General features: G+C 36.1%; 1 protein-coding gene across 1 annotated transcript in view; it reads right to left on the bottom strand.

The window, feature by feature from the left end:
* Positions 1 to 897: 897 nt before the first annotated feature.
* Positions 898 to 26,897, bottom strand: part of LOC144965016 (putative ATP-dependent RNA helicase DDX56) — a 26,426-nt gene continuing 426 nt past the window's right edge. Inside the window, exons 2-17 of the mRNA XM_078899873.1 lie at positions 23,225 to 23,386; positions 19,066 to 19,146; positions 17,541 to 17,614; positions 16,258 to 16,428; positions 15,571 to 15,661; positions 13,337 to 13,401; positions 12,935 to 13,039; positions 10,980 to 11,051; positions 9,336 to 9,443; positions 8,822 to 8,935; positions 7,408 to 7,508; positions 5,947 to 6,020; positions 4,789 to 4,878; positions 2,959 to 3,061; positions 1,895 to 2,022; positions 898 to 993 (exon numbers count right to left, since the gene is read on the bottom strand). Coding sequence (XP_078755999.1) covers positions 922 to 993; positions 1,895 to 2,022; positions 2,959 to 3,061; positions 4,789 to 4,878; positions 5,947 to 6,020; positions 7,408 to 7,508; positions 8,822 to 8,935; positions 9,336 to 9,443; positions 10,980 to 11,051; positions 12,935 to 13,039; positions 13,337 to 13,401; positions 15,571 to 15,661; positions 16,258 to 16,428; positions 17,541 to 17,614; positions 19,066 to 19,146; positions 23,225 to 23,386 — 1,611 coding nt within the window. The 3' untranslated portion in view covers positions 898 to 921. The remainder of the gene's footprint in view (positions 994 to 1,894; positions 2,023 to 2,958; positions 3,062 to 4,788; positions 4,879 to 5,946; positions 6,021 to 7,407; positions 7,509 to 8,821; positions 8,936 to 9,335; positions 9,444 to 10,979; positions 11,052 to 12,934; positions 13,040 to 13,336; positions 13,402 to 15,570; positions 15,662 to 16,257; positions 16,429 to 17,540; positions 17,615 to 19,065; positions 19,147 to 23,224; positions 23,387 to 26,897) is intronic.

Here is a 26,897-nt window from a genome sequence, read left to right as displayed (position 1 = left end):
AGGATATTTCCTGCAATTCCCCCTGTCCCGTCCCCTAGACTATTTATTTCCAGTAAACGAAAAGGCCTGAGCTACCCTCAGTTCATACCAAACACACAAATAGGTAAGGTCCAGTGAGTATTTCTCACAATATTTTGACACGCTGATGGAGGAATTGCAGCAACACCTGATGACACGATGCATTTTTTTTTTTTTCAATCATCCATCAGGCCTGCATCTGCCCCCTGAAAAAATTGCCTGAAAATCCGCAAGACGTAATTGGGTCCGGGTCCAGGGTGGAGTCCTGGTAGGAGGTCAGGGGGACCGAAGCTTTTTCAATATAGTATGAGCAAAGATCCTCATTTCCCGGAATACTTTCTTAGAATTTTGCCAATTCAATAGGCTGTGAAACAAAATGAAAAAGTATACTTAGGACAAAATTGCCGGCAAATTTACAGGCCTGATCTGTGCTAAAATTGTGTGTAATGCTCAGGATCTGTGGGTTTGCTTCGGGTGATAGGCAAATACTTAAGGTGGCTATGGGCCTTCAGTTCAAGACTAGAGACTTATACTTAAGATTAAAGTAAAAAAGGTATCCATGTCAATAGCTTGACAGGCATAGAAGCAGGAGGTCACGGAGGAACCATCAATACAATACTAACAAGGTCACGGAGGAACCACCAATACAATACTAACAAGGTTACAGAGGAATCATCAATACAATACTAACAAGGTCACAGAGGAACCATCAATACAATACTAACAAGGTCACGGAGGAATCATCAATACAAGATTAACAAGGTCACAGAGGAACCATCAATACAATACGTACTAACAAGGTCCCGGAGGAACCATCAATACAATATTAACAAGGTCACAGAGGAACCATCAATAAAATACTAACAGACAACTTGGAAGTTAAGAAATCAAAATTCAATATCTTTATTTGGATTTTTTCTTTTTCTCACCGAAACCAGCAAATTGAAAACTTTTGAGGGGATCAGCCTTGCGTTTCTGTGGAATAAGTTGAAAAAATAATTTTGTAATATAGTGAGATATTCTCTCTAAAAGCATAAATATAAAGGCATTTGAAAAACAAAAATAAAAGAAATAACTAAGATTGGTGGCATATGAGGGGCTAGAAATCAATACACTTTATAACAAGTTTGTTTTCATCTTCTAAATAAGGGATCCCCAAACTCAGGGACTTGGTTTCTGACTAGTCTTGGTTTCTGACTAGTAGGGCCCTGGTTTGAGCCCAGCTGTAGGCAGTTAAAAAGTAAACCCCTTGGAAAAGACTCTTCAGTCTCATTCTCTCCCAATATTCAAGTGTAATATGAGAACCTGGCCACTAACATTTGGGTCTCTGTCAAAAAAGAAAAATTAATGGTAGTAGCGTCCTGTCATACACGGTAAGTGTTGGGATTGATGAGGAAAACCTTGGATATTTACACTTTTTAAAATCCCTTATAAAATGCTTTTAAGGAAAGTATTCCAAAAATATATTGTTGGACTCTGTAACCTCCAGATTGGGTTATTGAAGAAATATTTAAGGTTTAAAACAAAACAAAACAAAGCAAAATCCACAAATTTGTGCTGATGGTGACAAAAAGTGAAAAAGGAGGAAAATTTTGAACGTTGCCTTTAAGCCCATTTTTACTGCACTAACCACCACTTTTAGAGCAATTGAGATGATAAACTATCATTGATACTCTTGCTAACTTATGGAGAGTGAGAAACTACTCCTGTTTATTTCCCTCGTCTCAAGTCTCTCACTGCCAGTATTTTGATAGAGAGAAATGTAATTTTTTTTTTTAAAGGAGGAAATTTCTCCAAAATCGCGATTTCTGCAGATCCAAGGAAAACCCTCAGCAATGACAAATAAAACGTATGAAAATAACAAACAGTTAGTTACCCTCATAAATTGCATTCTCCTTTCTTTCTTGTTCATTCCTGTCTGAGAATGGGATCCAGATTTATTGGCTTGACTTCCCTGTTTCTGCTGCTGCGTCTGTTGAACACTCTGTTTCAAGTCTTTGGGAACTGTTCAGAGACAACGAGTACAATCACTGTTATGCTGTACCATCATGTGTGAACACAATAAATTTAGACACCTTCAAGTGAAGATTATCAAACTACTTCAGCATAGACACCAAAAAAACTTCAGCTTTTATATAGCGCAACATCCACAAACGTGCTCAAAGTGCTTTACAAAGGATCCCTGACCAACAGCAACACGTAATATGTAGAACGAGACATGAGGCTTGTTAGGCGATATTATAATTTTTTTTTCAGCAGACAGAAACAACGCGGTAAAAGGCCAAATACTCATTTTACACCTGAGTGTGGTGAGAAAATGTGAGTAAAGAGTCTTTTTCAAGGATTCAACTATGCACTGAGTGAGGCTCGAACCCAGGACCTTCCGATCCGAAAGCGAGTGTCATACCACTAGACCACATAGCCGCACAAAAATCTAACATTTTGGGTCCTTTTAATTTTAAACTTGAGCTGTTATATAGCGCAATGTCCATTAAACAAACTCAAAGCGCTTTACAAAGGGTCCCTGACCAACAGCAACACGTAACCTATAGAACAAGTCATGACGCTTGTTAGGCAATATTATGATTTTTTTCAGCACAACGCTGTTAACGGCCAGGTACTCATTTTACACCTGAGTATGGTGAGTAAATGTGAGTAAAGAGTCTTTTCCAAGAACTCAACTATGCGCAAAGCGAGGCTTGAACCCAGGAACTTCCGATCCGAAAGCGAGTATTATACCACTAAACCACATGAAAACACTTTTTGGTATCTGGTTCATCCTGCCCTAATACCGATCACAGATAGCAGCTCACAAATGGCTGTTTACATTTTGGCCAGAAACTTAATACTTCAAAAAAAATGATGGATTAAGAGTGAACCCTGAACATACTGTCAAAACCTCTCCAGTCGTAGACTTCAAAAACTTACAACATTACTCACCAATGTAGTCAGGGATATTTGCCACTCGGTTTTTCTGTACAGGGTTGAAGCATTTGTCATGACGGAGGACCTCGAGTTCACGGGGATTATCCTTGAAGTATGACTGGATGAACACGCAAAAAAATGTTTTCATTGAAATAGTAAAATGAAGCTGAAGATCTGAACAATTGTGTATGAAAGGTGCCAGACAAAGCAAGAAAGAAAAATACAAGAAAAAAACAGTCGACCTCGACTGGGGATCAACCCTCAGACCTTCTAAAGTTACTAGAAGCTGTGGGCTGTAAAAAGTAATGAACGAAAATGAAAATAACAGTTGGGATTTTGTTCTTGAAATAATCCATCTCCAATATCAAATTATCCATTTTGTATGTTGCTTGTTTTTAAAAAGGCTCCACTGCTTGCAATGCTGCGAATCTTTCAGTGGCAGTAAAAAAAAAAAGGAAGAAACTAAAAGATTTAGATATAGCCAATAAGAACTTAAGAAAAAGGACGAGTTCACCAGCGAGCACAAATAGATCAAAGGACAATATATCCTTGTGTCTGATCTGTATCCAAGCTAAAAACCACACTGACACAGTCAAAAGATATCCACCATAAAATAATCAACCCCCCCCCCTCCCCCTTTCACCCCACTCCCACTTTTGTTTCTGGAGTGGTGGATGGCGTTGACAGGAGAACATCCTAGTTGAAGGATGCTATACTAATGGGGGTCAGCGTGGTTCAGCGATACGGTCTTTGCTTCGTACCAGAAAGGTACCGAGTTCAATCACCCGGTCCTGCGCTGTGTGGCCTTGAGCAAATCACCTGACCTGACCTGATCAACTTGCGGCGCTGCACTGCGGCTAATGCTTGGGTTATTCCAGTCTTCCCTTGGGATGAATAAAGGGAATTTTATTTTTATTTATTTTATTCTTAAGTCTATGGTTCAACTCCCAATTGCCGCAAAATTCTTAATCTCTTTTGTCTTCGGGTACATCTCTAACTCCTTTCATTTCTTGTTATTAGTATCAACAAAAAAGTGCCTGCCCTACTCACTTTTCTAAATTCATATTCCCCTAATATCAGAACTTACTCAATGTATCAATCTTCCCTGTGATGTATGCTTGTGTTGAGAAGAGACCTCATAGCTCAACAGATAGCTCCCCAAATAACTTTTGTGAAATTTGTGTGTTAACCTCTGACTTCAAGCAGATGAGAGGGAGTCAAGATATACACTACACTTGCAACCCCTTTTTTGGGGCCAAAGATGACATCGACTTTAGAACATCCCTCTCACGGTCAGGCAAAGGATGATGTAGCAGTCAGGTTTAAGGTTCAACACTCCATTGCTCAGAAAGTTTTTACTTCAACCCTCTCATTTCTTGTTATTATTTTAGAGTTAGAGAGCGGTGGGGGTTGTCTGAGGCCTGGGATCGTAAAAATACTAACAAAAAATTGAAACAGTACAAACAATGGATGTTTCGGGTACAAACCATTATTCAGCAAAACAATAAACAAAGGAATGTGGAATACAAATATAATACAAAATGTAATAAATAATAGAATTCCCTTTTTTCATCCCACAGCGGAAATTTGTCTTTAGGGTCTATTCCAAGGGAAGACTGGAATAACCCAGGCTTCAGCCGCAGTACAGCACCACAAACTGAGCTAGGGCGAAGTGCCTTGCTCAAGGCCACACAGCGCCACAGGTATTCGAACTAGGTACCTTTCGGGTACGAAGCAAAAACTGTACCACTGAGCCATGCTGCCCTCTCTGTAGTGAGAATTATAGCGTTTGAATTCCTGGTTGTTGGATCCAGAGTTAAATAATGAGAGGAGATGTCTCTTTACCTTCAACTTTTCTGATGCTAGAATCTCTTCTTTGATGTCTTTCATCCTTGCTGACTGCAGAGCACGTCGTGTTATGGATTTCAATGCATCCTGTAAAAAGTGTAATTAGAAATGAAAGTATTTCAACCACAAGAGCTTACTACTCACTACTGTAATCCCAACTAAGAAAAGACCTGCAATAGACACCAAACAAAACATCTATACTATATATCAACATAAAGACCTGAACAAGTGTGTATGAAATGGTGCCAGACAAAGCAAGAAAGAAAACTACAAGAAAAAAAATCAGCTGGGAAACCTCTGTGGTGTAATGGTAGCACGTCAGACCGGCAATCAGTAGGGAGGTCTGAGGTTCGATCTCCAGTCGAGGAAGACTGATTTTATGGGATGGTTTTTAAGATGTACTTTTCTTTCTTGCTTTGTCTGGCTCCGTTTCACACACACACTTGTTCAGATCTTTATCTTGCACCGCTGCCTTCTCCCTAATTTCTCAATTTCAAATATCAACATAACATAAGGCTAAAGGCTCAAATTCAGCTTGTATCCTGTCAATCACTTTGATATGAACAATGCAAAGTGATTTGTCAATATTATCATCAATGAATCAGTAAACAAATGAGTAAGAAACGTGACTGGTCATGCTGAAATCTTAGAGAATACAACTCTTAGTTACTTAAAGATTTAAAACTAAAGCAGTCTTTCTTTACTCAAATCTAATATCATTCTACAAGTGAATAGTATTAAATTATCTTTACTAATTTGCATAACATAATATTTACCAAATTGCATAATAAAATATTTACCAATTTGCATAATATAATTTTTACCAATTTGAATAATAAAATACGTAATTTTTTACTGATTGTCAAGCCTGAGACTTCATATTGTTTTTAAGGACTTTAAAGTCCACTAACTTTTAAATTCCAGATGTGGAAATATACTGGTCGATTTTTTTATTTATCAAGACAAAAAGTAAGCTTCCTTATTTACTGGGACAGTCATAATTTTTTTAAAAATTACGGGACGGTTGGCAGGCCTTCTCAATGGAGACCTCTACACTACACCCACCATGGGAAATCAAAAGACCCCGCCCAAAATCCTGCGATTTGTGTGTCAATGAGTGACCAGTTGACCGACCAATAGCATCAAAATTCTTACCCTAGCTCTATATCGGAATCCTTCGATTTGTTCCATTTTGAAATTGTAAGGTTTGAGTACGATGTCTTGTGTGTCTGAAAGGGAAGAGGTTAATGGGATGAATGGATTCATATATAGTTTTAATGTAAATTTTGCTGCTCGAAGCGTGAAGAAATTAACAACAATGTGAAATTGAATGTAAGCTTCAATTTAATATACGAAAAAAAGATATTATGGACGTGTCAGGTTTCCCCTTTATCAACAAAACAGGATGAATGAAATACTACAGAAAGATGAAAAGTGGTAGTGGCATTATGAAGATCTTAGTTTTAATGACACCATTAGATAATCATATTTTATGCACAAAGATTTGTGTGTGGCTTCGCAGTTCAGCTGTACAGTATCTAGTATTGCCAGCAATGTTAATCATGGTCAGTGGCTGGATGGGTGACAGTGATCATGGAAAATTCTGGTCTCCACATAGTGTCCTTGGGTAAGGCATATTACCCCAATCGAATTGGGTGTGAACGAGTCCCTGCCTGATGGCAGTGACGTATATTTGTAAGAGTGTCAGTACAAAAAGGATGCCTAACACTGATACTGTATGAAATGAAAACATGGTTCTATTCACCATGCTGGGAATGAATGAATCATTGTGAAGTCCATTGGGCATGGTAAATCCATGGAAATGCGCTATAGAAAAAAAATAATTATCACATGTATTATCAGAGCTGCCGACTTCAAATTTAAAAAATTCTTAGTTTCCAAGGAATAAAAAAAGAAAAATTCACTCTAAATAGCTTTAGAAATAAACAATTTGCTCTCAGCATGGTCCAAACATGCTCTAAAGTCCTGAATATAGGTTCTACGAAGCTAAACTTTCTTATTCAACAAGATTATTTTGTCAAAGAGGAGAATGCAGTTCTGTAGCTGGAGCCAAAAATTCGTATTTCTACTAATTTTTCGTAGCACTAGGCAGGTCTGATTTAATAGCCCAAAACTGCAGCGTGCCTCAGCAGTACAGTCTTTGCTTCATACCCGAAAGGTACCGAGTACGACTATCTGCCGCACTGTGTGGCTTTGAGCAAGTCACCTAGCCTTAGCTCACTTTGTGTGCTGCACTGAGGCTGACACCTGGGTTACTCCAGTCTTCCTTTGGAATAGACCCTGAAGAAAAATTTCCTCTTAGGGAAATTATTATTATTTTAAAAATTGTATTAATTTTTTTCCCTACTATATCTGATGATCGAGTTACATTTTTCTTTCAGGGTCCACTATCATTTTGTCACATGTGTGAATTTATATTGTTGTATGTCACCATCTAAAGGCTTTGTAACCACATCATTTATTCATTTCTAGACGGTCTATATTTTTAACACAAACATAATTGTACACCAATTTTCTTTTTTGAGATGAATAAAACTATTATTATTATTATTATTATTATGGTGCTATATCCAGAATAAAACAGACGTATCGTACCGTATTGTGCAGATAGAGTGTTTTCAATTTCCTCCAGTGTGTCTAAGTCTTTAATGCTCACAAAGGACAAAGCTGTTCCTTGATTATCTCCACGGGCCGTTCTTGAAAAATGTAAACAAAACAAAAACAAACAAAAAAGCAATGAAACATTGGAGACAAAAAGTGAAAAAGGAGGTAAAATTTTGAATGATGCCTTTAAGTCCCATTTTTACTGCAATAAACCCCCCCCCCCCCCTTTTTTTAGAGCAATTGAGATGATAAATTATCAGTGATACTCTAGCTAACTTCTGGAGATTGGGAAACTGCACTTATTCGTTCTATCACAAAATTATGTCTCTCACTGCCAGTACATTTGACTGGGGGAAATTTATTTGTATAAAACAGGGTTGTCAATTCAGGAGGCAAAAATTTACTGAACTTGTAAAAAAACACTAAATGACCTCTTTCTGAGTGCTGAACTCCAGTAAAAAGACATTCTGTACTGACTCCCCCCCCCCCCCCCCCCCCCCCCCTGTTTAGCAGGTGATTGGCTTTATAATATACTGAATTCCGTAAAATATACGGAAAATTGGTAACCTTGAGCTTTTATATAACCACTAAACATGCTCAAAGTGCTTTACAAGGAGTCCTTGGTCAACAGCAACACTTAACATTTAGGATGGGACATGATGCCTGTTGGGTGATATTACAATTGTTCGGATAAAGACATCGCTGTTAACGACCAGGTTCTCATTTTACACCTGAGTATGGTGAGAGAATGTGAGTAAAGAGCCTCTTCCAAGGACTCAACTATGCGCAGAGCGAGGCTCGAACCCAGAACCTTCCGATCCGAAAGCGAGTGTCATACCACAAGACCACAAAGATTTTATGTATTTCCATCAAAAATGCCTTCAGATAGGACAGGTATGAATTTCAATACTGTTTCATAAGAGGAATAAAAATCCTATGTTTGAATGTCCTAACTATAAAAAGGAAAGTAATAAAATAGATAAGAAGTCGAGGAAGACAGAATTTTAGTATGGTTTATTTTCTTGTATTTTTTCTTTCATGCTTCGTCTAGCCTGTTTCAGATACAGTTTTTTCAGATTTTTAACTGTCTAGCCTGTTTCAGATACACCTTTTTTCAAAATTTTAAGTATAATATACTAAAGTTTAAATACCAGGAAAATATTTAGACGGGGCACTTCAAGCCAAAACTCAGCCATATAATTCCTTGAAAATTATAAGTTTGTCGTACATGCTTTTAATTTCAATTTTTTTTTTTTCTTTTCTAAAAACGTTTGCTGAACCAAAATAATTATTATACACCTTTAGGACGTTTTTAATTTGATTGTCTTTCCTTCTTTTTCTTATCCAACACTATTTGTCCTCAAACAGTAAAAAAAAAAAGAAAGAAAAAAAAAGGAAAGATCACCTGCCAACTCTGTGAATGTAAGAATCTGTGTCTGAAGGAAAGTCAAAGTTGACGATGTTGGAAACGTTGTAGAAATCGATGCCTCTGGACACTCCATACTCCAGGTCTGGTTGTCTACATTCAATGAAGAGAACAGAAAACAAATCATTGAGAAAAAAACACAAAAAAGGTAGTCCTTCAGAGTCGTTGGAACCATGGAGCAGGAGTTTATCCTGGTTTTATAGCGTGAAACGGACAATAGCAATTGCTTGCTACCCTTTGGATAGGATACTAGTCCACCGCAAAGAACTTTCCGCTAGTTTTTGGTTCATTTCACATTATTCAACTAAGAGAAAATGATGAAAACAAATTATTTCCTTAGTTTTTCCCAATAACTTAGAATTGGAGTATTTAAGTACATTATCTTTTTGACTTAATATTGGAGTAGATAAGTAAATTACCATTTTGACTTAATATTGGAGTAGATAAGTAAATCACATTTCTGACTTAATATTGGAGTAGATAAGTAAATTACCTTTTTGACTTAGACTTGGTTTCTGTCTTGGGGATGTTGAGAGACGTTTCATCTGATGCAATGATGACGTCATATATATCCTTGTTGAACTGTTCAATCATGTGACACCTGCAGAATAAGGTTATTTTCATAAAGATCAACAATTTGATTTTAAAACGTATATCATCTATATTGAAAGAAGCTTAGTACAGAATATTTCGCATAACTTTTGTCACTGATTGGGATACATTGGATTCAATAAAACCTGAATAATGTGTAAGAATTTAAATCTACAAACAATCATCACTGTTTTAGTCTTAAAGATGCACAATTTCCTTCCTTCATGTGATAATAAAAACGTGTTAAATCAAAATTCAAGGGAGGGAGGACATTTCTTTAATTATTTTTAGACATAATTAGGTATAAGCATAGATAATACAAACATTGCGGCTTGAAGCTCAAAGAAATAAATAACAATCATAAAATGTGATGGAAAATTAATTTAATCAACGAAGACAAATTATGTGGATGTTTCGGGTTTCCCCTTTGTCAACAAAACACAATGAATAAAACACTAAAGGCGAATGTCTTTTTTAGAGCGTCATTCTTCGTGTTTTGCTGACAAAGGGGAAACCGGAAAAATCCACATTGTTTGTCTTCCTAAATTAAATTGAAGCCTCTATCCCATTTTAATGATTGTTATTTTATCACAAATACAAAATGTGAAAATACAATGGGGGATATCGCTCACTGATATGTCAACTTAGCTTTCTATAAATACTGAATTACCCTCTCAATGACTTAAAATCAAAATATAACAACTTGCACTGGAATTATGTCACATCTTTTGTGGTAAATGTTTTCATTTAAATATGTCCTCACAGAACTTATTTCATATTAAATCTATTTCCTTATCCACTCCATAGCACCAGTGAAATGAGTGCTGTATATTTTTCTACTAAAAAGAACAAGAAGTCAGCTGGAATTTTTCAATTATGAAAAATTAAACTCAAAAGAAGAATTCTGAGAGTACGATGGACCAGAAAGAAATCAAACATTCTGCTTCTTATTGATGCAGGCCAAAGGTCCAGAAAACTGTTGGCAGAAGTTTAAATGAAAAAACTGAACTATTATGGATATGTTTGGAGACACAACACAAAAATCAGTGCTAGAGGGAAAAGTAGCTGGCAGAAAGGCACGGGACAAACCAAGGACGTCCTGGATATGAAATGTGGACGCAACAACTGGCAAAAAGATAACATTCAACCTCTGTAGGGAGACAGAACTCCGGTAAGTAAGCAGTAAACTCAAAAAACCATAATGAATAAAATTTATTCTACCGTCCATGTCAAGCGTTTATGCTCAAACAAAACAACCTTGCCCATCTACCTATCCAGTATTACAATTGCTGGGAAAGGTGATAGGAAACATAAATCTTAAATTATCAATTATTGTCACTTGTTGGGATAGGAAGACCATAATTAATTCCTTTTTCACTTTTTCTATTTTGTTGTAAGTACAAAATTATCATTCAATTTCCTTCATAGGTAAAAAGTCTGGCACTGCTTTACCGAATGTACTCTTATAAAAATATTAAAAAATTGATAGTCTCCCCCCCCCCCCCCCCCCCCCCCATCCAAGAAAACCAACTAAAACAAACAATACCTTGAATTTAAAGGCAGCTCTGAATTGAGGACACACGCCTTCACACCAAACTGTTCCAAAAACAATTTCAACCTGTAACAATAAAAAACAAGAGTACATTATGTTGTAAAAACTAAGAACAATGGAGTCATTTTGTATGAGTAATGAGCTATGTCAGAATGAACTAGATAAAGAAAATCAAGTTTCCTGAAGCTTAATAATCAAAAAAAAAAACAACTGACTCGACTCTCCTCAATGAAAACAATTATCTTAATAACAGGAAATGAAGTGAGTAGAAAAGTGTCAGAAGACAATAGAGAATAAAACTTTTTCAGAAATGGGGGCTTGAACCCACAACATTACTGATACGACATCATGAGAGGGACGCTATGCAGCTGATATCATCGCCGCAAAATTTTTATTCTCTATAGTCGTTTGGCACTTTTCTACTCACTTAATTTTCTGTTATTATCAACATAAGTGCCTGCTCCACTCACTTTTCTCAATTATCTTAATCAAATTTTCAGGGATAAAACTAAAATTACGATTTTAAGCACAAGGTTCAGTCAAACAACAGTTTTCAGACCTACTTTCAACTACAGGGTGCCCATCAATGTCCACATCCTATCAAATCATGAAAAAATCCTACTATATGATGGGGCCAAAAAGAGGCAAAAACTGCAGAAAAAAAATTCTGAAGGTGATGAGGCTTCTACAGGTTAATTCTCATATTTGCCTTTTATTTTCTTGGGTTTAATTTCAGACTTGTAATTAATTTCTCCCACCATCACCATTTCCTAGTGAACCTGACTTTTCCTATCAAGGCTTAAAAATCTGACCTCCTGACTTTGGTGGACACCCTGCCACGACAAAAACTTTGTTGTACTATGAATTTTGTCTAAAATTGCAAATCTTTTATAAGCGTCTCTAACTCAACACTCAATGAAAAGGAAGGATTGATTGGAGACAGAGAACCTGTATTCAAGACTTAGAAGCGTTATTGAATCAATTGGTTTATCAAGTTCAAATGAAGTGAATATTCCACTTAAAAACTACAAAATTTGTAACAGGGTTGCCAATTCAGGAGGCAAAAGTTCACTGAACTTTTACGTCAATACATAGACCACCCCCTTTCTGAGTGCTGAACTCCAGTAAAAAAAATTATACTTTTTTTCCCCGTTAGGCAGGTGATTAGAAAATATACTGAGGGTTTATAACACACTGAATTCTGTAAATATACGGAAAATTGTCAATCTTGTTTAAACATTTCAAGTAGACAGGTCTGTATTCTAACAGGACTGGTCACATTTGCACTTTTACCCAAAAATATTTATCACAGAGCTGCCAACCTACTGCAAAAAATGCGGAATTGTACGTATTTTCAGCGATTGTACGCTTGTACGCATTTCCCCCAAGATTGTACCCATTTTCAGTGTACAGAGTCACTTCAGTTTTCCTTAGTTGTAATTCATATTATTTTTGAGAAACCTTGGTGACCAAGTGGATGTTCATATTTTTTTGGACCAATTATGATCTTCATGCTGGGAGGTAGAATTGTGAAAGGATTGGATTATAGTCTTGGGAACATCATTGTTGCTGCAATTGAGCTTGTGCGGTGTGACTTTATGTAAGTTTACCTTCCTCTTACTTTCACAATGGTTAGTTTCTGTCGATTTCAGGATTGTACCCATTTTTATGAAATCTCCCCCATTTTGAGGTCCCATTGTACACATTCTCATCAGATGGGGTTGGCAGCTCTGTTATCAGCTTCGAAAGGTGTCAATTTATTGAAATATTCAATTTTTACATATGTAAACTTATCAAATAACATGTTTCATAATTTGAAATATAAACAGAAAAAAACTCCCAAAGATAATTGTCTTGGATTCATAGATTTTTCTTTTCATCATCATCCTCATCAAATTCACCACCAATAAAAACAATATTTAAAAAATTTGTTGTGTAAAATGACTCACTGATAGCACCGTGACACGCTTTTCACAAAGAACAACGTCTTTCCTCTGATTAGATTCAGTTTAAGAAGGGCCGCCACCAAAGCAAACTTGTCTTCCTCTTCGCATCTGTAAGATAAAATAACAAATATTTACAAGTATACGTAAATTATGTGTTATTTCCAAATAAACAATACTGAAACATTACGATTGAAAGGTCAAAAAACGGCAATAGACAATAATACAGTAAACACTGGCAACATAGATCTCCCTCCATCCACCCCCACCCCCCCCCTCACCCCCACAAATACACTCTCTTAGTATTCTATCGACCACAAGAAGTCTAGTATGTTAAGTCAATGGTCTATGCACTAAAATATGATACAAAATTCCACAATGGATCATTTGTTGGTGATAAGAACTTACTTGATGTGGTACTGGCTCAGTTGATTTGATTCTGGCAGTTGTGATTCATTCAATTTTAATATGACCTAAAAAAACAGAGGACAAAAGTAATACAACGAAAATACGTGGAAAGTAAAATCTATAAAAGTAAAAGCACGACAAAAAACAAAAACAAACTCAAATTCTACTTAACCTACATGCACATAGTTGCAGGTCTGATAACCAAACACGTTTATGGGCTAGGTTTTACATTGTTGTAATGGACAATATTTTGTGTTGGTTTGAGAGTATTTCCGTTACAATTTTACAATGAGCCCATAACAATTTGGGCTATCAGACCTGCAAATAAGTTCATGGTCGTAATTAACAAATCTGGATCACGCCTTGAATGTCAAATAATTCTTTTAAGGCAATTCTTCATATTTATCCAGCAATGTAAACCCATATTGTTATAAAACAGGATTAGGCTCCTTTGAAATAAGGATATATAAACTTGAAAATCAGAATTTTATTTTTAAAGCCAAGAGTACAGAAAAAAACAAAAAAAATAGGTTGAAAAATCATTTTTTCTTAATTATTTTCTTACCAAAATTGCTGAATGACCCTCACTTAGAATACAAAACTTATATAATAGTTCTTTAAAAAGTTCAATCGTCAATCTTGATTGTTATAATAATGAGACATTAAGAATAGATAGTCTTTGTTTGGAAACCAAATCGAAAGTTGTCACAAACATTTTCAGCCTCAGTTTAGTCGCATTATTTGTGTTTAAAAACAATAGAGGAAACAAACAAGATTTTAAAAAGCCAATCAGTATATTTACAAGCCCTTGAAAGCATACTGGAAAAGTCCATAAAAAAACACCCAAAAAAAACAAAAAAACATGAGTTGAATTCTCTGTACACATCAAACCATTTTTCACTTAGAAAAATAGTTATGACACTTGGGACACATGCAGGTTATTTCATCACTGGTCAAAAAATTATAGCTTTACAATCAAAGATCACACTAAAAGTGTACCTAGTTTTAGATAATCTAAAAGTTTCATCCAGACACAAGCACAGGATCCCACAAAGAAGAACACACTCAGATGCCTACAAATCATTATAATTTCAAAAAAAAAAAAAAATATAATTACATAAGACAAAATTCAGATCCACACAAACTCAGGCATGTGGTCTTGTGGTATGACGCTTTCGGATTGGAAAGTCTGGGATTCCAGCCTCACTTGGCGTACAGTTGAATCCTTGGAAAAGGCTCTTTACTTACATTCTCTCACCGCACTCAGGTGTAAAATGAGTACCTGGTCATTGACAGCGTTGTCTGTCAGAAAAAAATTGTAATATTGCCTAACAGGCACCATGTTTCGTTCTACATGTCACAAGTTGCTGTTGGTCAGGGACCCCTTGTAAAGCGCTTTGAGCACATTTAGTGGAGATTGCGTATATAAAAGCTCAATTATAATTATTAGTTTGAATATCCCCTGTAGTGATGATAGGTTAATCCATGGTAATGAATGCTACAGCTCTGATCCATCACCAACGATACTCACCCACTTAACAGTAGCCTGACTTAGCCATTCGCTTCACCTGATCATAGTGCTCAATTTCTGGAATTTTCTCGAACTTTGACATCTCACTGTCATCATGGTATGTCAGATATAATTTGAAAGATCAAACTCTCCTTCATAACCTGCATATTCTAATTTTTCCCCAACTTTAATATTGTAGATGCTTTTTTTTTGCTTAAAGTGAGCAGATCTTTTTCATTTATTTTCAATATAATGTTATAAATTTATTTAAAAAAAAAAAAAAGTCGAATGTCATTCTTAAATTTAAGGCAAAAAAATGCCGGAAATTCAAACCTTGAGCACACTTCACTCCAGTACAGATAACAGCACGATGGGTAGAGAAACGAGTGTCTTCTACCATGGCAGTGCACTCCAAGGGGTTTATAACTAAATGAGACTGGCCTGAACTGCCGTCAGCAGAGATGATTTACAAAGGAGAAAAAAATAAATAATCTCCCAAAACTGTAACCATACATTTGACTGTTTGACTCCCAGCCAGGAACAGGACAAAACCAAGTCATCTGATTCCAAGAAAAAAAAAAGACAGAAAGTGAGTAGGACAGCAAATGGCCTTCCTGAACACTAAGGGAGGTCAATAGACCCCAACCAAAAAAGTTATTGGAAAATAATTTTTCTATGTAAAAATCGAGCAATCATCGTACTCAAATTAGATAAAATGACATACCGCATTGTGCAAGATAAGCTTTTTCAAGGCTTTCACGTCGTCTCCTAGAGTGGCAGACAACATGAATGCCTGGTAGATCTGTGGGAAATGGCTGAAATTGGATAGAAAGAGAAATACTGAATGTGGGGTGTTGTAGCTGTGTATGTTATCATATACATAATGAGAAATAAAGAGAGAGAGAGAGAGAGAGAGAGAGAGAGAGAGAGAGAGAGAGAGAGAGAGAGAGAGAGAGAGAGAGAGAGAAATAGGGAGAGAGAATGAATAAAAAATAAAGAATTATAAATTAAAAAATTGAGCTTTTATATGTAGTGCAATATCCACTGAATGTGCTCAAAGCACTTTACAAAGGGTCCCTGACCAACAGCAACACATAACATATAGAAAGAGACATGGCGCCTGTTAGGTGATATTACAATTTTTTCCGACAAAGACAATGCTGTTAACAGTCAGGTACTCATTTTACACCTGAGTACGATGAGAGGGTTGAACATTCAGGAGGCAAAAATTTACTGTACCTTTATGCAAACACATTCACAGACCCCTTTCTAAGTGCTTAACTCCAGTATAAAGACATTATGTAGTTACTTTTTATTCCCGTTTAGCAAGTGATTTGAAAATATACTGAAGGTTTATAACGTACTGAAATCTATAAAAATACGGAAAATTGGCAACCTTGACCTCACTAACCCAAGCAATTCTTTGACATCCGACTCGTGCCCGAAGGAAAACACCAAATCCGCCTCGTCCACAACCAGCATTTCCAAACTGGTCTTCACATTGAGGTTTTTAGCACGGAGATGAGCCAGAAGACGATTTGGGGTAGAGACCACTATGTCAGGGTTCTCCACCAACAAGGATCTGAGGGAAAAGATTGTAAAAAAATGTTTTTTTTTGTTTTTTTTTAGTATTGTAGAAATAAGAGATGCGTGAAAGCTTTTTAAAGTGAAAAACATAAGGAAAACAAATTTACAAATAAGACATTATTTTCACAACTCTATGTATACAACATCGTTTGATGCTGTCGCCTAGGCAATCCATGAAGGAATATAGATAATCCACAAATTAAACATATGATGTAAAACAGAAATCACCCTTGTTGCCCAAAGTGAGCAAATGTGGGTTAATTATCTTGCTCAAGGAAAAAAAATGAAAGTGCCTGAAGGGAGGCTTCAACTTCAACATGGGTCAGGGTCATAGTGCCATGTCTTAACCACTCACCCACCTCGACCCCCCCCCCCCCCCCCCCCCCCCCCACTCATATCATATACACAGACCTGCTTACTAATATGAAAAATTCGTAGAATTACGAAATTTTGGCTTCAATTTCAGAACTTCCTTAGCACTTACAAGTCATGATAACTTAATGAAATGAAAGTGTGCCATAATTTTAAAGTATTTCGAATTGTTATTTAATCCTTGTGATGGTAAATTATTGACCTATAAAATTAACTATAGGAACTACTACTTTTATCTCCTAAAAACTATGAATTTTAAAATTATCAAGTAGGCAGACTCTATACATGTATATCATTGGCATACATTAAAACAAATTTTAAAATATTGTTATTTAACTGGCTAAAATTGAAATGATGCTGTTTTAATTAATAATAAATTTATTTGTTTGTCAATTTTAATAAATTTATTACAGAAATTCACCACAAGCAATACATGATTCAAAGTGTGTTTTTACATGTAAATTTCCCTAAAACAAAGCATTTACTTTCTGTCCTCTTTTTCACGTTTAAATGTCTTGATTAGGGAAAGCTAATATGTGTAAAAATTAGGTATGAACAAGGTGATATTTTTGTTTAAATCTTTAAAAACTCAAAAAAAACAAACCAACAACAAAGGAAGAAAAAAAAAACCCCAACAAAACACAAAACAAACTAATCAAATAGCGACAAGATAAACACAACAATCAAAAGATAGTAAAAATAAATTTAAAAAAAAAAATAGATCTATCATCTCACCTTTGTGTAGCAAGTGGCACAGTCGGTGACACATCAACAACTTTCAAAACCCTGGAGCATCCTGTACTGAGTTCCTGTGTCAATTTTAAAGAAGAATCATTTACAGTGACATGAGAGTTAATACTGACTGTTGTTTGTGGCATGTCCGTTATCATCAAAATAGGCCTACCGACTATAATGAAAAGGTTAGATGAACTAAGAATTTTGGCTCAACTTGCAATACCCCATGGACTTCTTTGACTCAATAATAATTTTTGAAGTAATATAGCTTCTGGAGGGGGGAGCGGGTGTCCGATAGCTCAGTTGGTAGAGCACTCGATTCACATGCAAAGGGATAGCAATCGATTCTGGGTACATCAAGGTTTTTTCTGACCCCACTAGCCATCCAGCAGTGACCGGGTAGCTGAGTCTGTTAGATCAGGCTGAAAGTATTTTGCGATAGACTGACATCCCATCCAAAGGATAGTAAGCAATTTTTATATAGTGTGTTTCATGCTATAGGAACTGGGATAAACTCTGGCTTCAAGGGATAAAACTAACAGGGCCAAAAAGCAGAGATAGTCTGTTTTGGGGTCGATGGAGTTAAATTATTAAGATGTTTACAGGGATTATTCGACATTTTCTCCATGGACTAAAATCCGAGATAGTCGCCCAAAACTCTAACTATACATTTGACTGTTTCCCTCCCAGGTAGGGTATCCGGCCAGGGTCAGGACAAAACTAAGTAATCTCATTCCAAGACAAAGACAGAACCATGTTGAAAAACAGATATAGGGGGATAGATGACACAGTAAGTGTCTCTCTGCCCACTATGGGAGGTCAGCAACCCCACATAGAGAGAAGTCAGAGACAGTAAAACAGGATAGAGGAAAATAGAGATAGTCCTTAAGAGCCAACAGGCCCATGGAGCCGAAGTTTATCCCGGTTTCTGTAGTGCGAAATGGACAAGAGCGATTGCTTGGTACCCTATGGAGAGGATACTAGTCTAGCGCGATGTACTTTCCACCTGATCTGACTGATCCAGCTACCTGATTACTGCTGGGTGAACAGGGAGGTCAGAAAAAAAAAATCTCGACTGCACCCGGGATCGATCTGAGACCCTTTGCGAATGAAGGGAGTGCTCTACCAACTGAGCTATCGGGACCCCAAAATAGGATAAGACTTATCAAAGTCAAAATTTTTCCATCGACTCAAAGCCGAAGTCATAAAACCCCTATTTTTCTTTAATAAAATCTGGTTCATAAGAATTGCAAATCTTTATTCTGAAGTTCAATAGATGTATGCGACAAACAACCTTTTTAATGTCAATAAAGATCTATTATTATTTTTATTAATATTATTATAATTATCATCATTTATAAATATTATCATTATCATCTTAAATGAACTGAGTTCAAAGACACTATGAATAAGAAATTAGGAAATGAATAAAAATATTTCCCATATATTCTAAATTAGCAGTTGAAAAAGCCTGAAAAGCAGCATATTGCTCAAAAATTGAATGGTTTTGAAAGAAAAAACTTACTTGAATATTTTTGTATGCTTGATTACACAACTCCTTGGATGGTGTAAGTACGATCGCTCGCACTTCTTGGTTGGTTGCTCTCTATGATATATAGTAAAAAGAACACATTAAACTTCTTAGAATTATAATTTCAATGATAATTTATTGATCAAGAGATGAGTACAGATCTGCTTAGTAGTACAAAAAATTTGTAAAATTACGAATTTTTGGCTCCAGCCACAGAGCTGCATACGCCTCTTTGACCCAATAAATCTTGTTGAAAATGAACATTTAGTTCCTTAGATCCTCTATTCAGGACTTTGGAGCATTTTTGGATCACGGTGAGAACAAATTATTATTTGTAAAGCTATTTATAGTGACTTTTTTCTTTTTTTTCCCTTTGGAAACTACGACTTTCAACACTTCAAGTAGGCAGCTCTGTGGGTCTCATTAAAATGGAAGAATGCAATGAATGAGTCAATTTTTTGAAAATGTATTAACTCACTTAACTTTTGCTACTTTTCAAACTTGGAAAAAAAATGTATTAAAAATAAGCATGTGCATAGAAGATTTATTCAACTGTCATTAACATGCAAAAACTAAAAACATTAGCTTTGATACTATGCCTATAATTTGTCTCAGAAACATATAATAAATAGGCATGGGGTAAAAGTAACCTGGGTAAACTACGGATATAGTCCGTGTTAGGGTTGAGTGAGTTAATAAAAGAGATCTGGGTGGGGTCTTCTGACCTCATGGTAAGCCGAGAGATCTCTGTTGCTGTGTTTTCTATCCCTATTTATTTCCTTTTCCATGTTGCTTCCTTCCTGATCTATTTTGGAATGAGATTACTTGGTATTGTCCTGGCCATGGCCGAGCAGAGTCTTTGACTGAGAGGGAAATAGCCAAATGCATGGTATTCGTTTTGGGAGATGATATTTTTCCCCTTCTAAATCATCTGTTATGTACTGCCATATTTTTTATTCTGAATATATTTTGTAAAAATCTGAGTGTACTGTAATTTGCCTCAAAATATGTAAAGCATTGGCATTGGTATCCTACATGAATTGGCCACTCTTGGACAATCTGTATAGTACAGTCCACTCCGGATAATCACTATACATTGGGATCAGCAAAAATGTTGCGATAAACCGAAGTTGAGTTTCCAATTATAACACTTTACACATATATGGTAAACTCAAACTAGTTGATGTAAACATTGTTCGTAGTCCACCACAGACTCAGCAATTTGATTGAAACAAAAGCAATATGGCAGCCCTGTATAAATTTTATCAAGCAAAAGCAGCTGTGATGCACATCAACATCTTATTCAGATTTGATTCACTTTCACACTTTTGTTCTCAACATTTGTAAGAGTCAAAGAGATAAGCCGTGATGAGAGACAATAAGCTCTCACCAAAGACACAATGGTCACAATGCACAGTTGTCAATCCCAAAACAAAGGATATCGCTCAGTCTCTCTTTACAACTGTCATTGTCTACTTGTTGTGAAGACTATGCCCAGCCCCTCACCTCCTATTAAATGGCCACAGATGACACCACAAACCCATACTGCAAAGCCACACCCCCTTTTGTCTCTAATAGAGTGGTGAAACACTACTGTAGCATTAAATCTCGCTTGCTTTCAATTTTTCAACATGTCACGATTTCTTCCATGATGAAATCATATTTTGTTTGATTGATTTCTTTAATTTACCACTTTTTGCGGGCGAAAATTTGTTGCGATTAATCGAAGTTTGTTGCAATTAACCAGCGACTTTTATATAATTTAATTCCGTTTTTTGGGAAATTTTGCTATTAACCGAGTTGCGATTATTCAAAGTGGACTGTATTAGCATAACTATTATTATTATTACTATTATCATTGTTGTCATCACACAATTATGAAAAACCTAAGGTCCAGAGACGCCAACTGTAAATTTGGCTCACAGGAATTTCAATGCCGAAAGAGGAATTTACGCACATAAGAAAAGTGAATTGGAATGGTATTTGGCATTGTATTTACATATTGTATAGCTCTAAATAGATAACTGATTAGAATTATATTATGCTATATAAACACATTGCCAAATACAATCCCAAAGTTTCCTTATTTTAAATGAAGTAAAGCGCCAAAACCTAATGGTAGTGATTGTAGTACTGGTAATAGTGAGGATGATGTGGTGTTGGTGGTTGTAGTAGTAGTGGTAGAGATGATGATGTGGTGGTGGTTGTAGTAGTAGTGGTAGTGATGATGTGATGGTGGTTGTAGTAGTAGAGGTAGTGATGATGTGATGGTGGTTGTAGTAGTAGGGGTAGTGATGATGATGTGGTGGTGGTTGAAGTAGTAGGGGTAGTGATGATGATGTGGTGGTGGTTGTAGTAGTAGTGTAGTGGTAGTGATGATGATGTGGTGGTGGTTGTAGTAGTAGTGGTAGTGATGATGATGTGTTGGTGGTTGTAGTAGTAGTGGTAGAGATGATGATGTGGTGGTGGTTGTAGTAGTAGTGGTAGTGATGATGTGATGGTGGTTGTAGTAGTAGTGGTAGTGATGATGTGATGGTGGTTGTAGTAGCAGTGGTAGTGATGATGATGTGGTGATGGTGGTGGTTGTAGTAGTAGTTGTAGTGGTGATGATGAGGTGGTGGTGGTGCTTGTTTTAGTAGTGGTAGTGATGATGTGGTGGTGGTGGTTGTAGTAGTAGTGGTATTGATGATGTGGTGGTGGTGGTTGTAGTAGTAGTGGTAGTGATGATGATGTGGTGGTGGTGGTTGTAGTAGTATTGGTAGTGATGATGATGTGGTTGTGGTGGTTGTAGTAGTAGAGGTAGTGATGATGATGTGGTTGGTGGTGGTGGTGGTTGTAGTAGTATTGGTAGTGATGATGATATGGTGGTGGTGGTTATAGTAGTGGTAGTGATGATGTGATGGTGGTTGTAGTAGTGGTAGTGATGATGATGTGGTGCTGGTGGTTGTAGTAGTAGTGGTAGTGATGGTGATGTGGTTGGTGGTGGTGGTGGTTGTAGTAGTATTGGAAGTGTTGATGATGTGGTGGTGGTGGTGGTTGTAGTAGTAGTGGTAGTGATGATGATGTGGTGGTGGTGGTTGTAGTAGTAGTGGTAGTGATGATGATGTGGTGGTGGTGGTTGTAGTAGTATTGGTAGTGATGATGATGTGGTTGTGGTGGTTGTAGTAGTAGAGGTAGTGATGATGATGTGGTTGGTGGTGGTGGTGGTTGTAGTAGTATTGGTAGTGATGATGATATGGTGGTGGTGGTTATAGTAGTGGTAGTGATGATGTGATGGTGGTTGTAGTAGTAGTGGTAGTGATGATGATGTGGTTGGTGGTGGTGGTGGTTGTAGTAGTATTGGAAGTGTTGATGATGTGGTGGTGGTGGTGGTTGTAGTAGTAGTGGTAGTGATGATGATGTGGTGGTGGTGGTTGTAGTGGTGGTAGTGATGATAATGTGGTGGTGGTTGTAGTAGCAGTGGTAGTGATGATGAGGTGGTGGTGGTTGCAATGATGGTTGTAGCAATAGTGATGATGATGTGGCAGTTGGAAGGGGGGGGGGTATCCTTGGAACAAATTGACCTCACCGCAATTTGACGGAAGTTGCCCTGAACCCGGAATTTTTTGCTCCGGACCAGAGTTTTTTCCGATGAAACCTGAGTTTTGGCATCCCTGTATGGTCATTGATTGAAGCCTTGTAAAGCGCATGGGGCACTTAAATTTAGTGGATATTGCACAATATAAAAGCTTAAATTTTTTGCGTTTTATTATTTTAAAAGCTTGTTATTATAGGCAGATAATCTATAAAATGGTCAAAGATTTTAGACAGCTGGGCCCCATGAGGAGGTAAAATAAAGAGAAAAAATAAATTCAAGGGTGTAAACAGAGATGGTTGGAATAAACTGGTGGTCGCCAAGGCAGATTTTACTGCATCAGTTTAGAAAAAATATATAAAAAGAATGAATAAGATAATTCCTAAATAAATGAGGTGGGAATTAACAACTAATAACCATATTTAATCAATAAGCATATTAAAAAAAATGAAAGAAGTAGAGAAAAATCATTGCAAATGTCTTGACTCGTATGTCACAAAAATAAAAAAAACGTGTTTATATTCAATTTTTGCTGTAAAATATCTCCAATAACATCACATTATCACCGTATTGAAATACCTGTTTAATAAGCAACAGCTTCTGTATCACAGCTATAGCATATGCAGCAGTTTTCCCAGAGCCAGTCCTTGCCCTGGCTAGAATGTCTTTTCCCTCAAGGGCTAAAGGGATGGCCTTTTCTTGGATCGGGGTGGGTTGTGCCCAGCCAAGTTTTGAAATGGCCTGAAAATAATAATGTTGAAATAGATGACAAAATTGGAATAAATTCTTCTCTCAGATAAACAGTATCTTTTGCAATGCATACTTGCAAAGTTGACCTGACCTACTAAAAATCCAGGCCTACCAACTGTTCATATTCCAAAAGTGGAATTAGAAGGTCGGAAAATAGAAATTTGAGACAAAAAATAGGAATTTCTAAACAATGGATTATACTGTATCGAAATAACCACCAACTTTGCCACTAAACACATAAAGACAGTATTCTGACACAGCTGGCAAAACTACATATAATGCATTAGGTAATGGAATGAGGAAGGGGGAGAGGAGTGCAATAAATTTTCCTACTGAGCTCCCTTTTGGCAATCATTTTTAAAAGTTCATAGTTTTAACATCCCCCTCCCCCCAACTTCATTTTTTTCTTCTTACAATCATCATCATTAATTTTTGGAAATCGGAATTTTAGACACAATGGCGGAATTGTGGAAAAGGAAGAATGAAAATAGGAATGATTCCACCAAAAGCGGAAGGGTTGGCAGATATGAAAACCATATACATTATGAAAACATTTTGTGCAAAGCTTCTCTTCATCAAATGGCATCACCCTTTAATCATAAAAAAGGATACAGATTCATTTAGCTTCCTCAGCTTTAGTGCTCCAAGCTCATGCTTGATAAATCAATTGCCCAGGAGCGAATCCTTGGTAGTTGATAGTTCATCAATAACCACGCATACGAATGTTGAACCTCGTCGCTTCCTTCCAGTCATTCACTCATTGCCAATCTTTGTGGAAAGGTTTGAGTCTACGCTCGTCTGCATTTGTTTTTAATTTTTATCAGTCTTTTCACGAATTCCAAGATAAGTTAAAATCATATAAAAACAAAAATTACGGTTGTTACGATCTGTTCTTAAGATTCTGTGGTAAAAAAACAAACAGCAGAACGAAGCGGCAAATCCCTGTCAAGTATTTATAAAGCCTGATAGATTTTTAAAAAAAGGAGGATTGCCTTAGTTTTTAAGGAAAATATATTTCAAATCCTCAATAAATGGAAACATTTCACATAAAAGATTTGTGCAAACAACATCTGTCCATGGCAGTTAATGGTAAATATTTGATGATTTACCATCTGGCATGGTCTGTAACAAGAGAGAGAGAGAGAGAGAGAGAGAGAGAGAGAGAGAGAGAGAGAGAGAGAGAGAGAGAGAGAGAGAGAAGTCAGAAATTAGAAAGGAGTGGCAAGTCTATATCTAGACTAACTTCTAAGTCAGTCTATGTCCTATTTTTAAATATGAAGTAAATAGATATCACTCTATTAGAGTGACACCTAACGCAACACTAGATATCGATCTAATAGAATGACACTTACCGCAACACTAGATATCGCTCAGATAGAATGACACCTAACGCAACACTAGATTGTTTTGATTTTAACTCGTCTTCGAATTTGTGAAAAGACCAAAAAAAAACAAAACATTTCAACGAGTGCAGACTCAAACCTTTCCAGAACAATTGAGGGCCCGAATTGACAATGAATGAATGATTGGAAGAATGAGATGGAATTCGAGATTGTTAAACATGCAAATCGAGGCTCGACTGAAATCACCGCATGCAGCTGACTCCTTGGTAGTTGATGAACCATCAACTTCAACTACCAAGGACTCACTTCTTGGCAATTGACACTGACACTTCCTTTCTATATTATAAGTATAAAGTAGTATAAGTTAGTCTTAGTCCTAGTAAAGGCAAAGGAGACAAGGGTTAATTAAAGTTACTTGGTTTTATATTTTCTTAGGTTAAAATTAAAGGAATACTAAGACTTAGACTTAGGAGGTTGTTTCACCTTACTTTTACTTTTAGATATCTATTATTATTATTAGTAGCAAGCGGAGCTTACGGTAGGCAGTTTAGTGAGCAGCAGCAGTGGCAGTCAAATTTTGACCCAACTCGCCCATAGGAAAGTTGTGACTGGAAATTGCCGTTCGCGTTTTAGGGGGTTCAATTAAAGATGCATAACTTCGTTATAAAGAGGAACATCGCAGATATTTTAGTATAATTATTTTCGTCTTTCAATTTCCTTTTAAATTGTGCCAATTAAGGAAAAATCCATTAATAATTCCAGAAGTTATATGAAGTTAAAATTTGGCAATTTTCAAATGCATTTATTTTTTTATTTACCGCGTGTGTTTTAAAAATTTAAACGCTTGTTTTTAGAATAACATCTAAACTTTATTCATGCCAAATTTCAGGGCTCTATATCGATGCGCATACACCTTTTAACTCTGCGCCGAAATGCCTTGTTTACATTATCTTCTCATCATGGCTGCCGGGTGATATCGATATTCATATCGATATTTTAAATTTAGTTATGTATTATGCTAAATTTAGACCATAATATTTTCAGTACTATTATTTCCTATGTTTTTATTTTGAATACATACTTTCCAACTTTATTTATAGGCATTTTATAGTTTTTGTTTTAAAAGTTTGTATATTTCTTCTCTTTGTGAAATTCGATATTAATAATATCGATATTTAAAAAATACCAATTGCTTTAATTTAATTTTATTTTACTTTGCCATCAAGTCATCAAGTTTCTTTCCCATATGTTTAGATATGTTTATCATGTGTATCCATATTTTAAAGGCCTTAGCCTTAATTATTATGGTAAGAAGTTCTGTTAGTTTTGACACCCCCATACATCGAGAGAGAAGGGGGGGGGGGAGATAAAATTATATTAATTGTCAGTTCAAATGATGTAATAGCAATAAACCCAAAGTGGTTCAGCAGAATTTTTTTAAGTATTAAAAGCCAGAACTTTCCTTCTAATTATAATAGGGAATCTGTTTCAATTTATTTGAACTTTTTCGATCTACCATTTTATTTGATTTATATGCAATTAAATTGCCATAGGTAAAAATAAACTCATTATGTCACTACACAACATGTCAACATGTTTATATCTTTTCATTTAAATACTCTCAAACCCTTTTTTATTCTCTATGTATTAATTAAAAGAGGGTAATAATTTGCAATTGTTTCAGTGAGATATTGGGGATAAATCCAAAAGTGATAGAGCAAATTCTTTCTTACGTCTAGCCGAGTTTTTGATTATGTAACATTTGCGTCATATTATGTAATAATGTGTTAATTTGAAATGTTTATCGTCCTCTTTATTAATGTAAATGCATTGTCCTCGATAAGACGAACATTTTGGTGTATACAATATATGATAAGAACTCCATATTGACTGTTTTAAACCATTTTTTATTAACATGACGCGTTTTCGGTCACAACTTTGCAATGGTAATTTTGGGTAAAAATCGGTCTGAAATTTCAGACTTTGAACTGCCGTAACTACATTTCTAATCAAGATAGAAACAAAATTAAAACTGTTTTGTAATCTGTGTTGCCAGCTCTTTCATATGACATTGGTTTCAAGTGTGTGAGGTACATTTAGAATTTCTATTAAACTCCCTACTTACGGACGGACGGAATCGGAAGGCCTCCCGAAATATA

The sequence above is a fragment of the Berghia stephanieae genome, chromosome 2, assembly GCF_034508935.2.
Source record: "Berghia stephanieae isolate SIO BIC M18660-M18661 chromosome 2, UCSD_Bste_1.3, whole genome shotgun sequence".
Classification (NCBI taxonomy): domain Eukaryota; kingdom Metazoa; phylum Mollusca; class Gastropoda; order Nudibranchia; family Aeolidiidae; genus Berghia; species Berghia stephanieae.
This window is presented reverse-complemented; position numbering and strand designations above follow the sequence as displayed.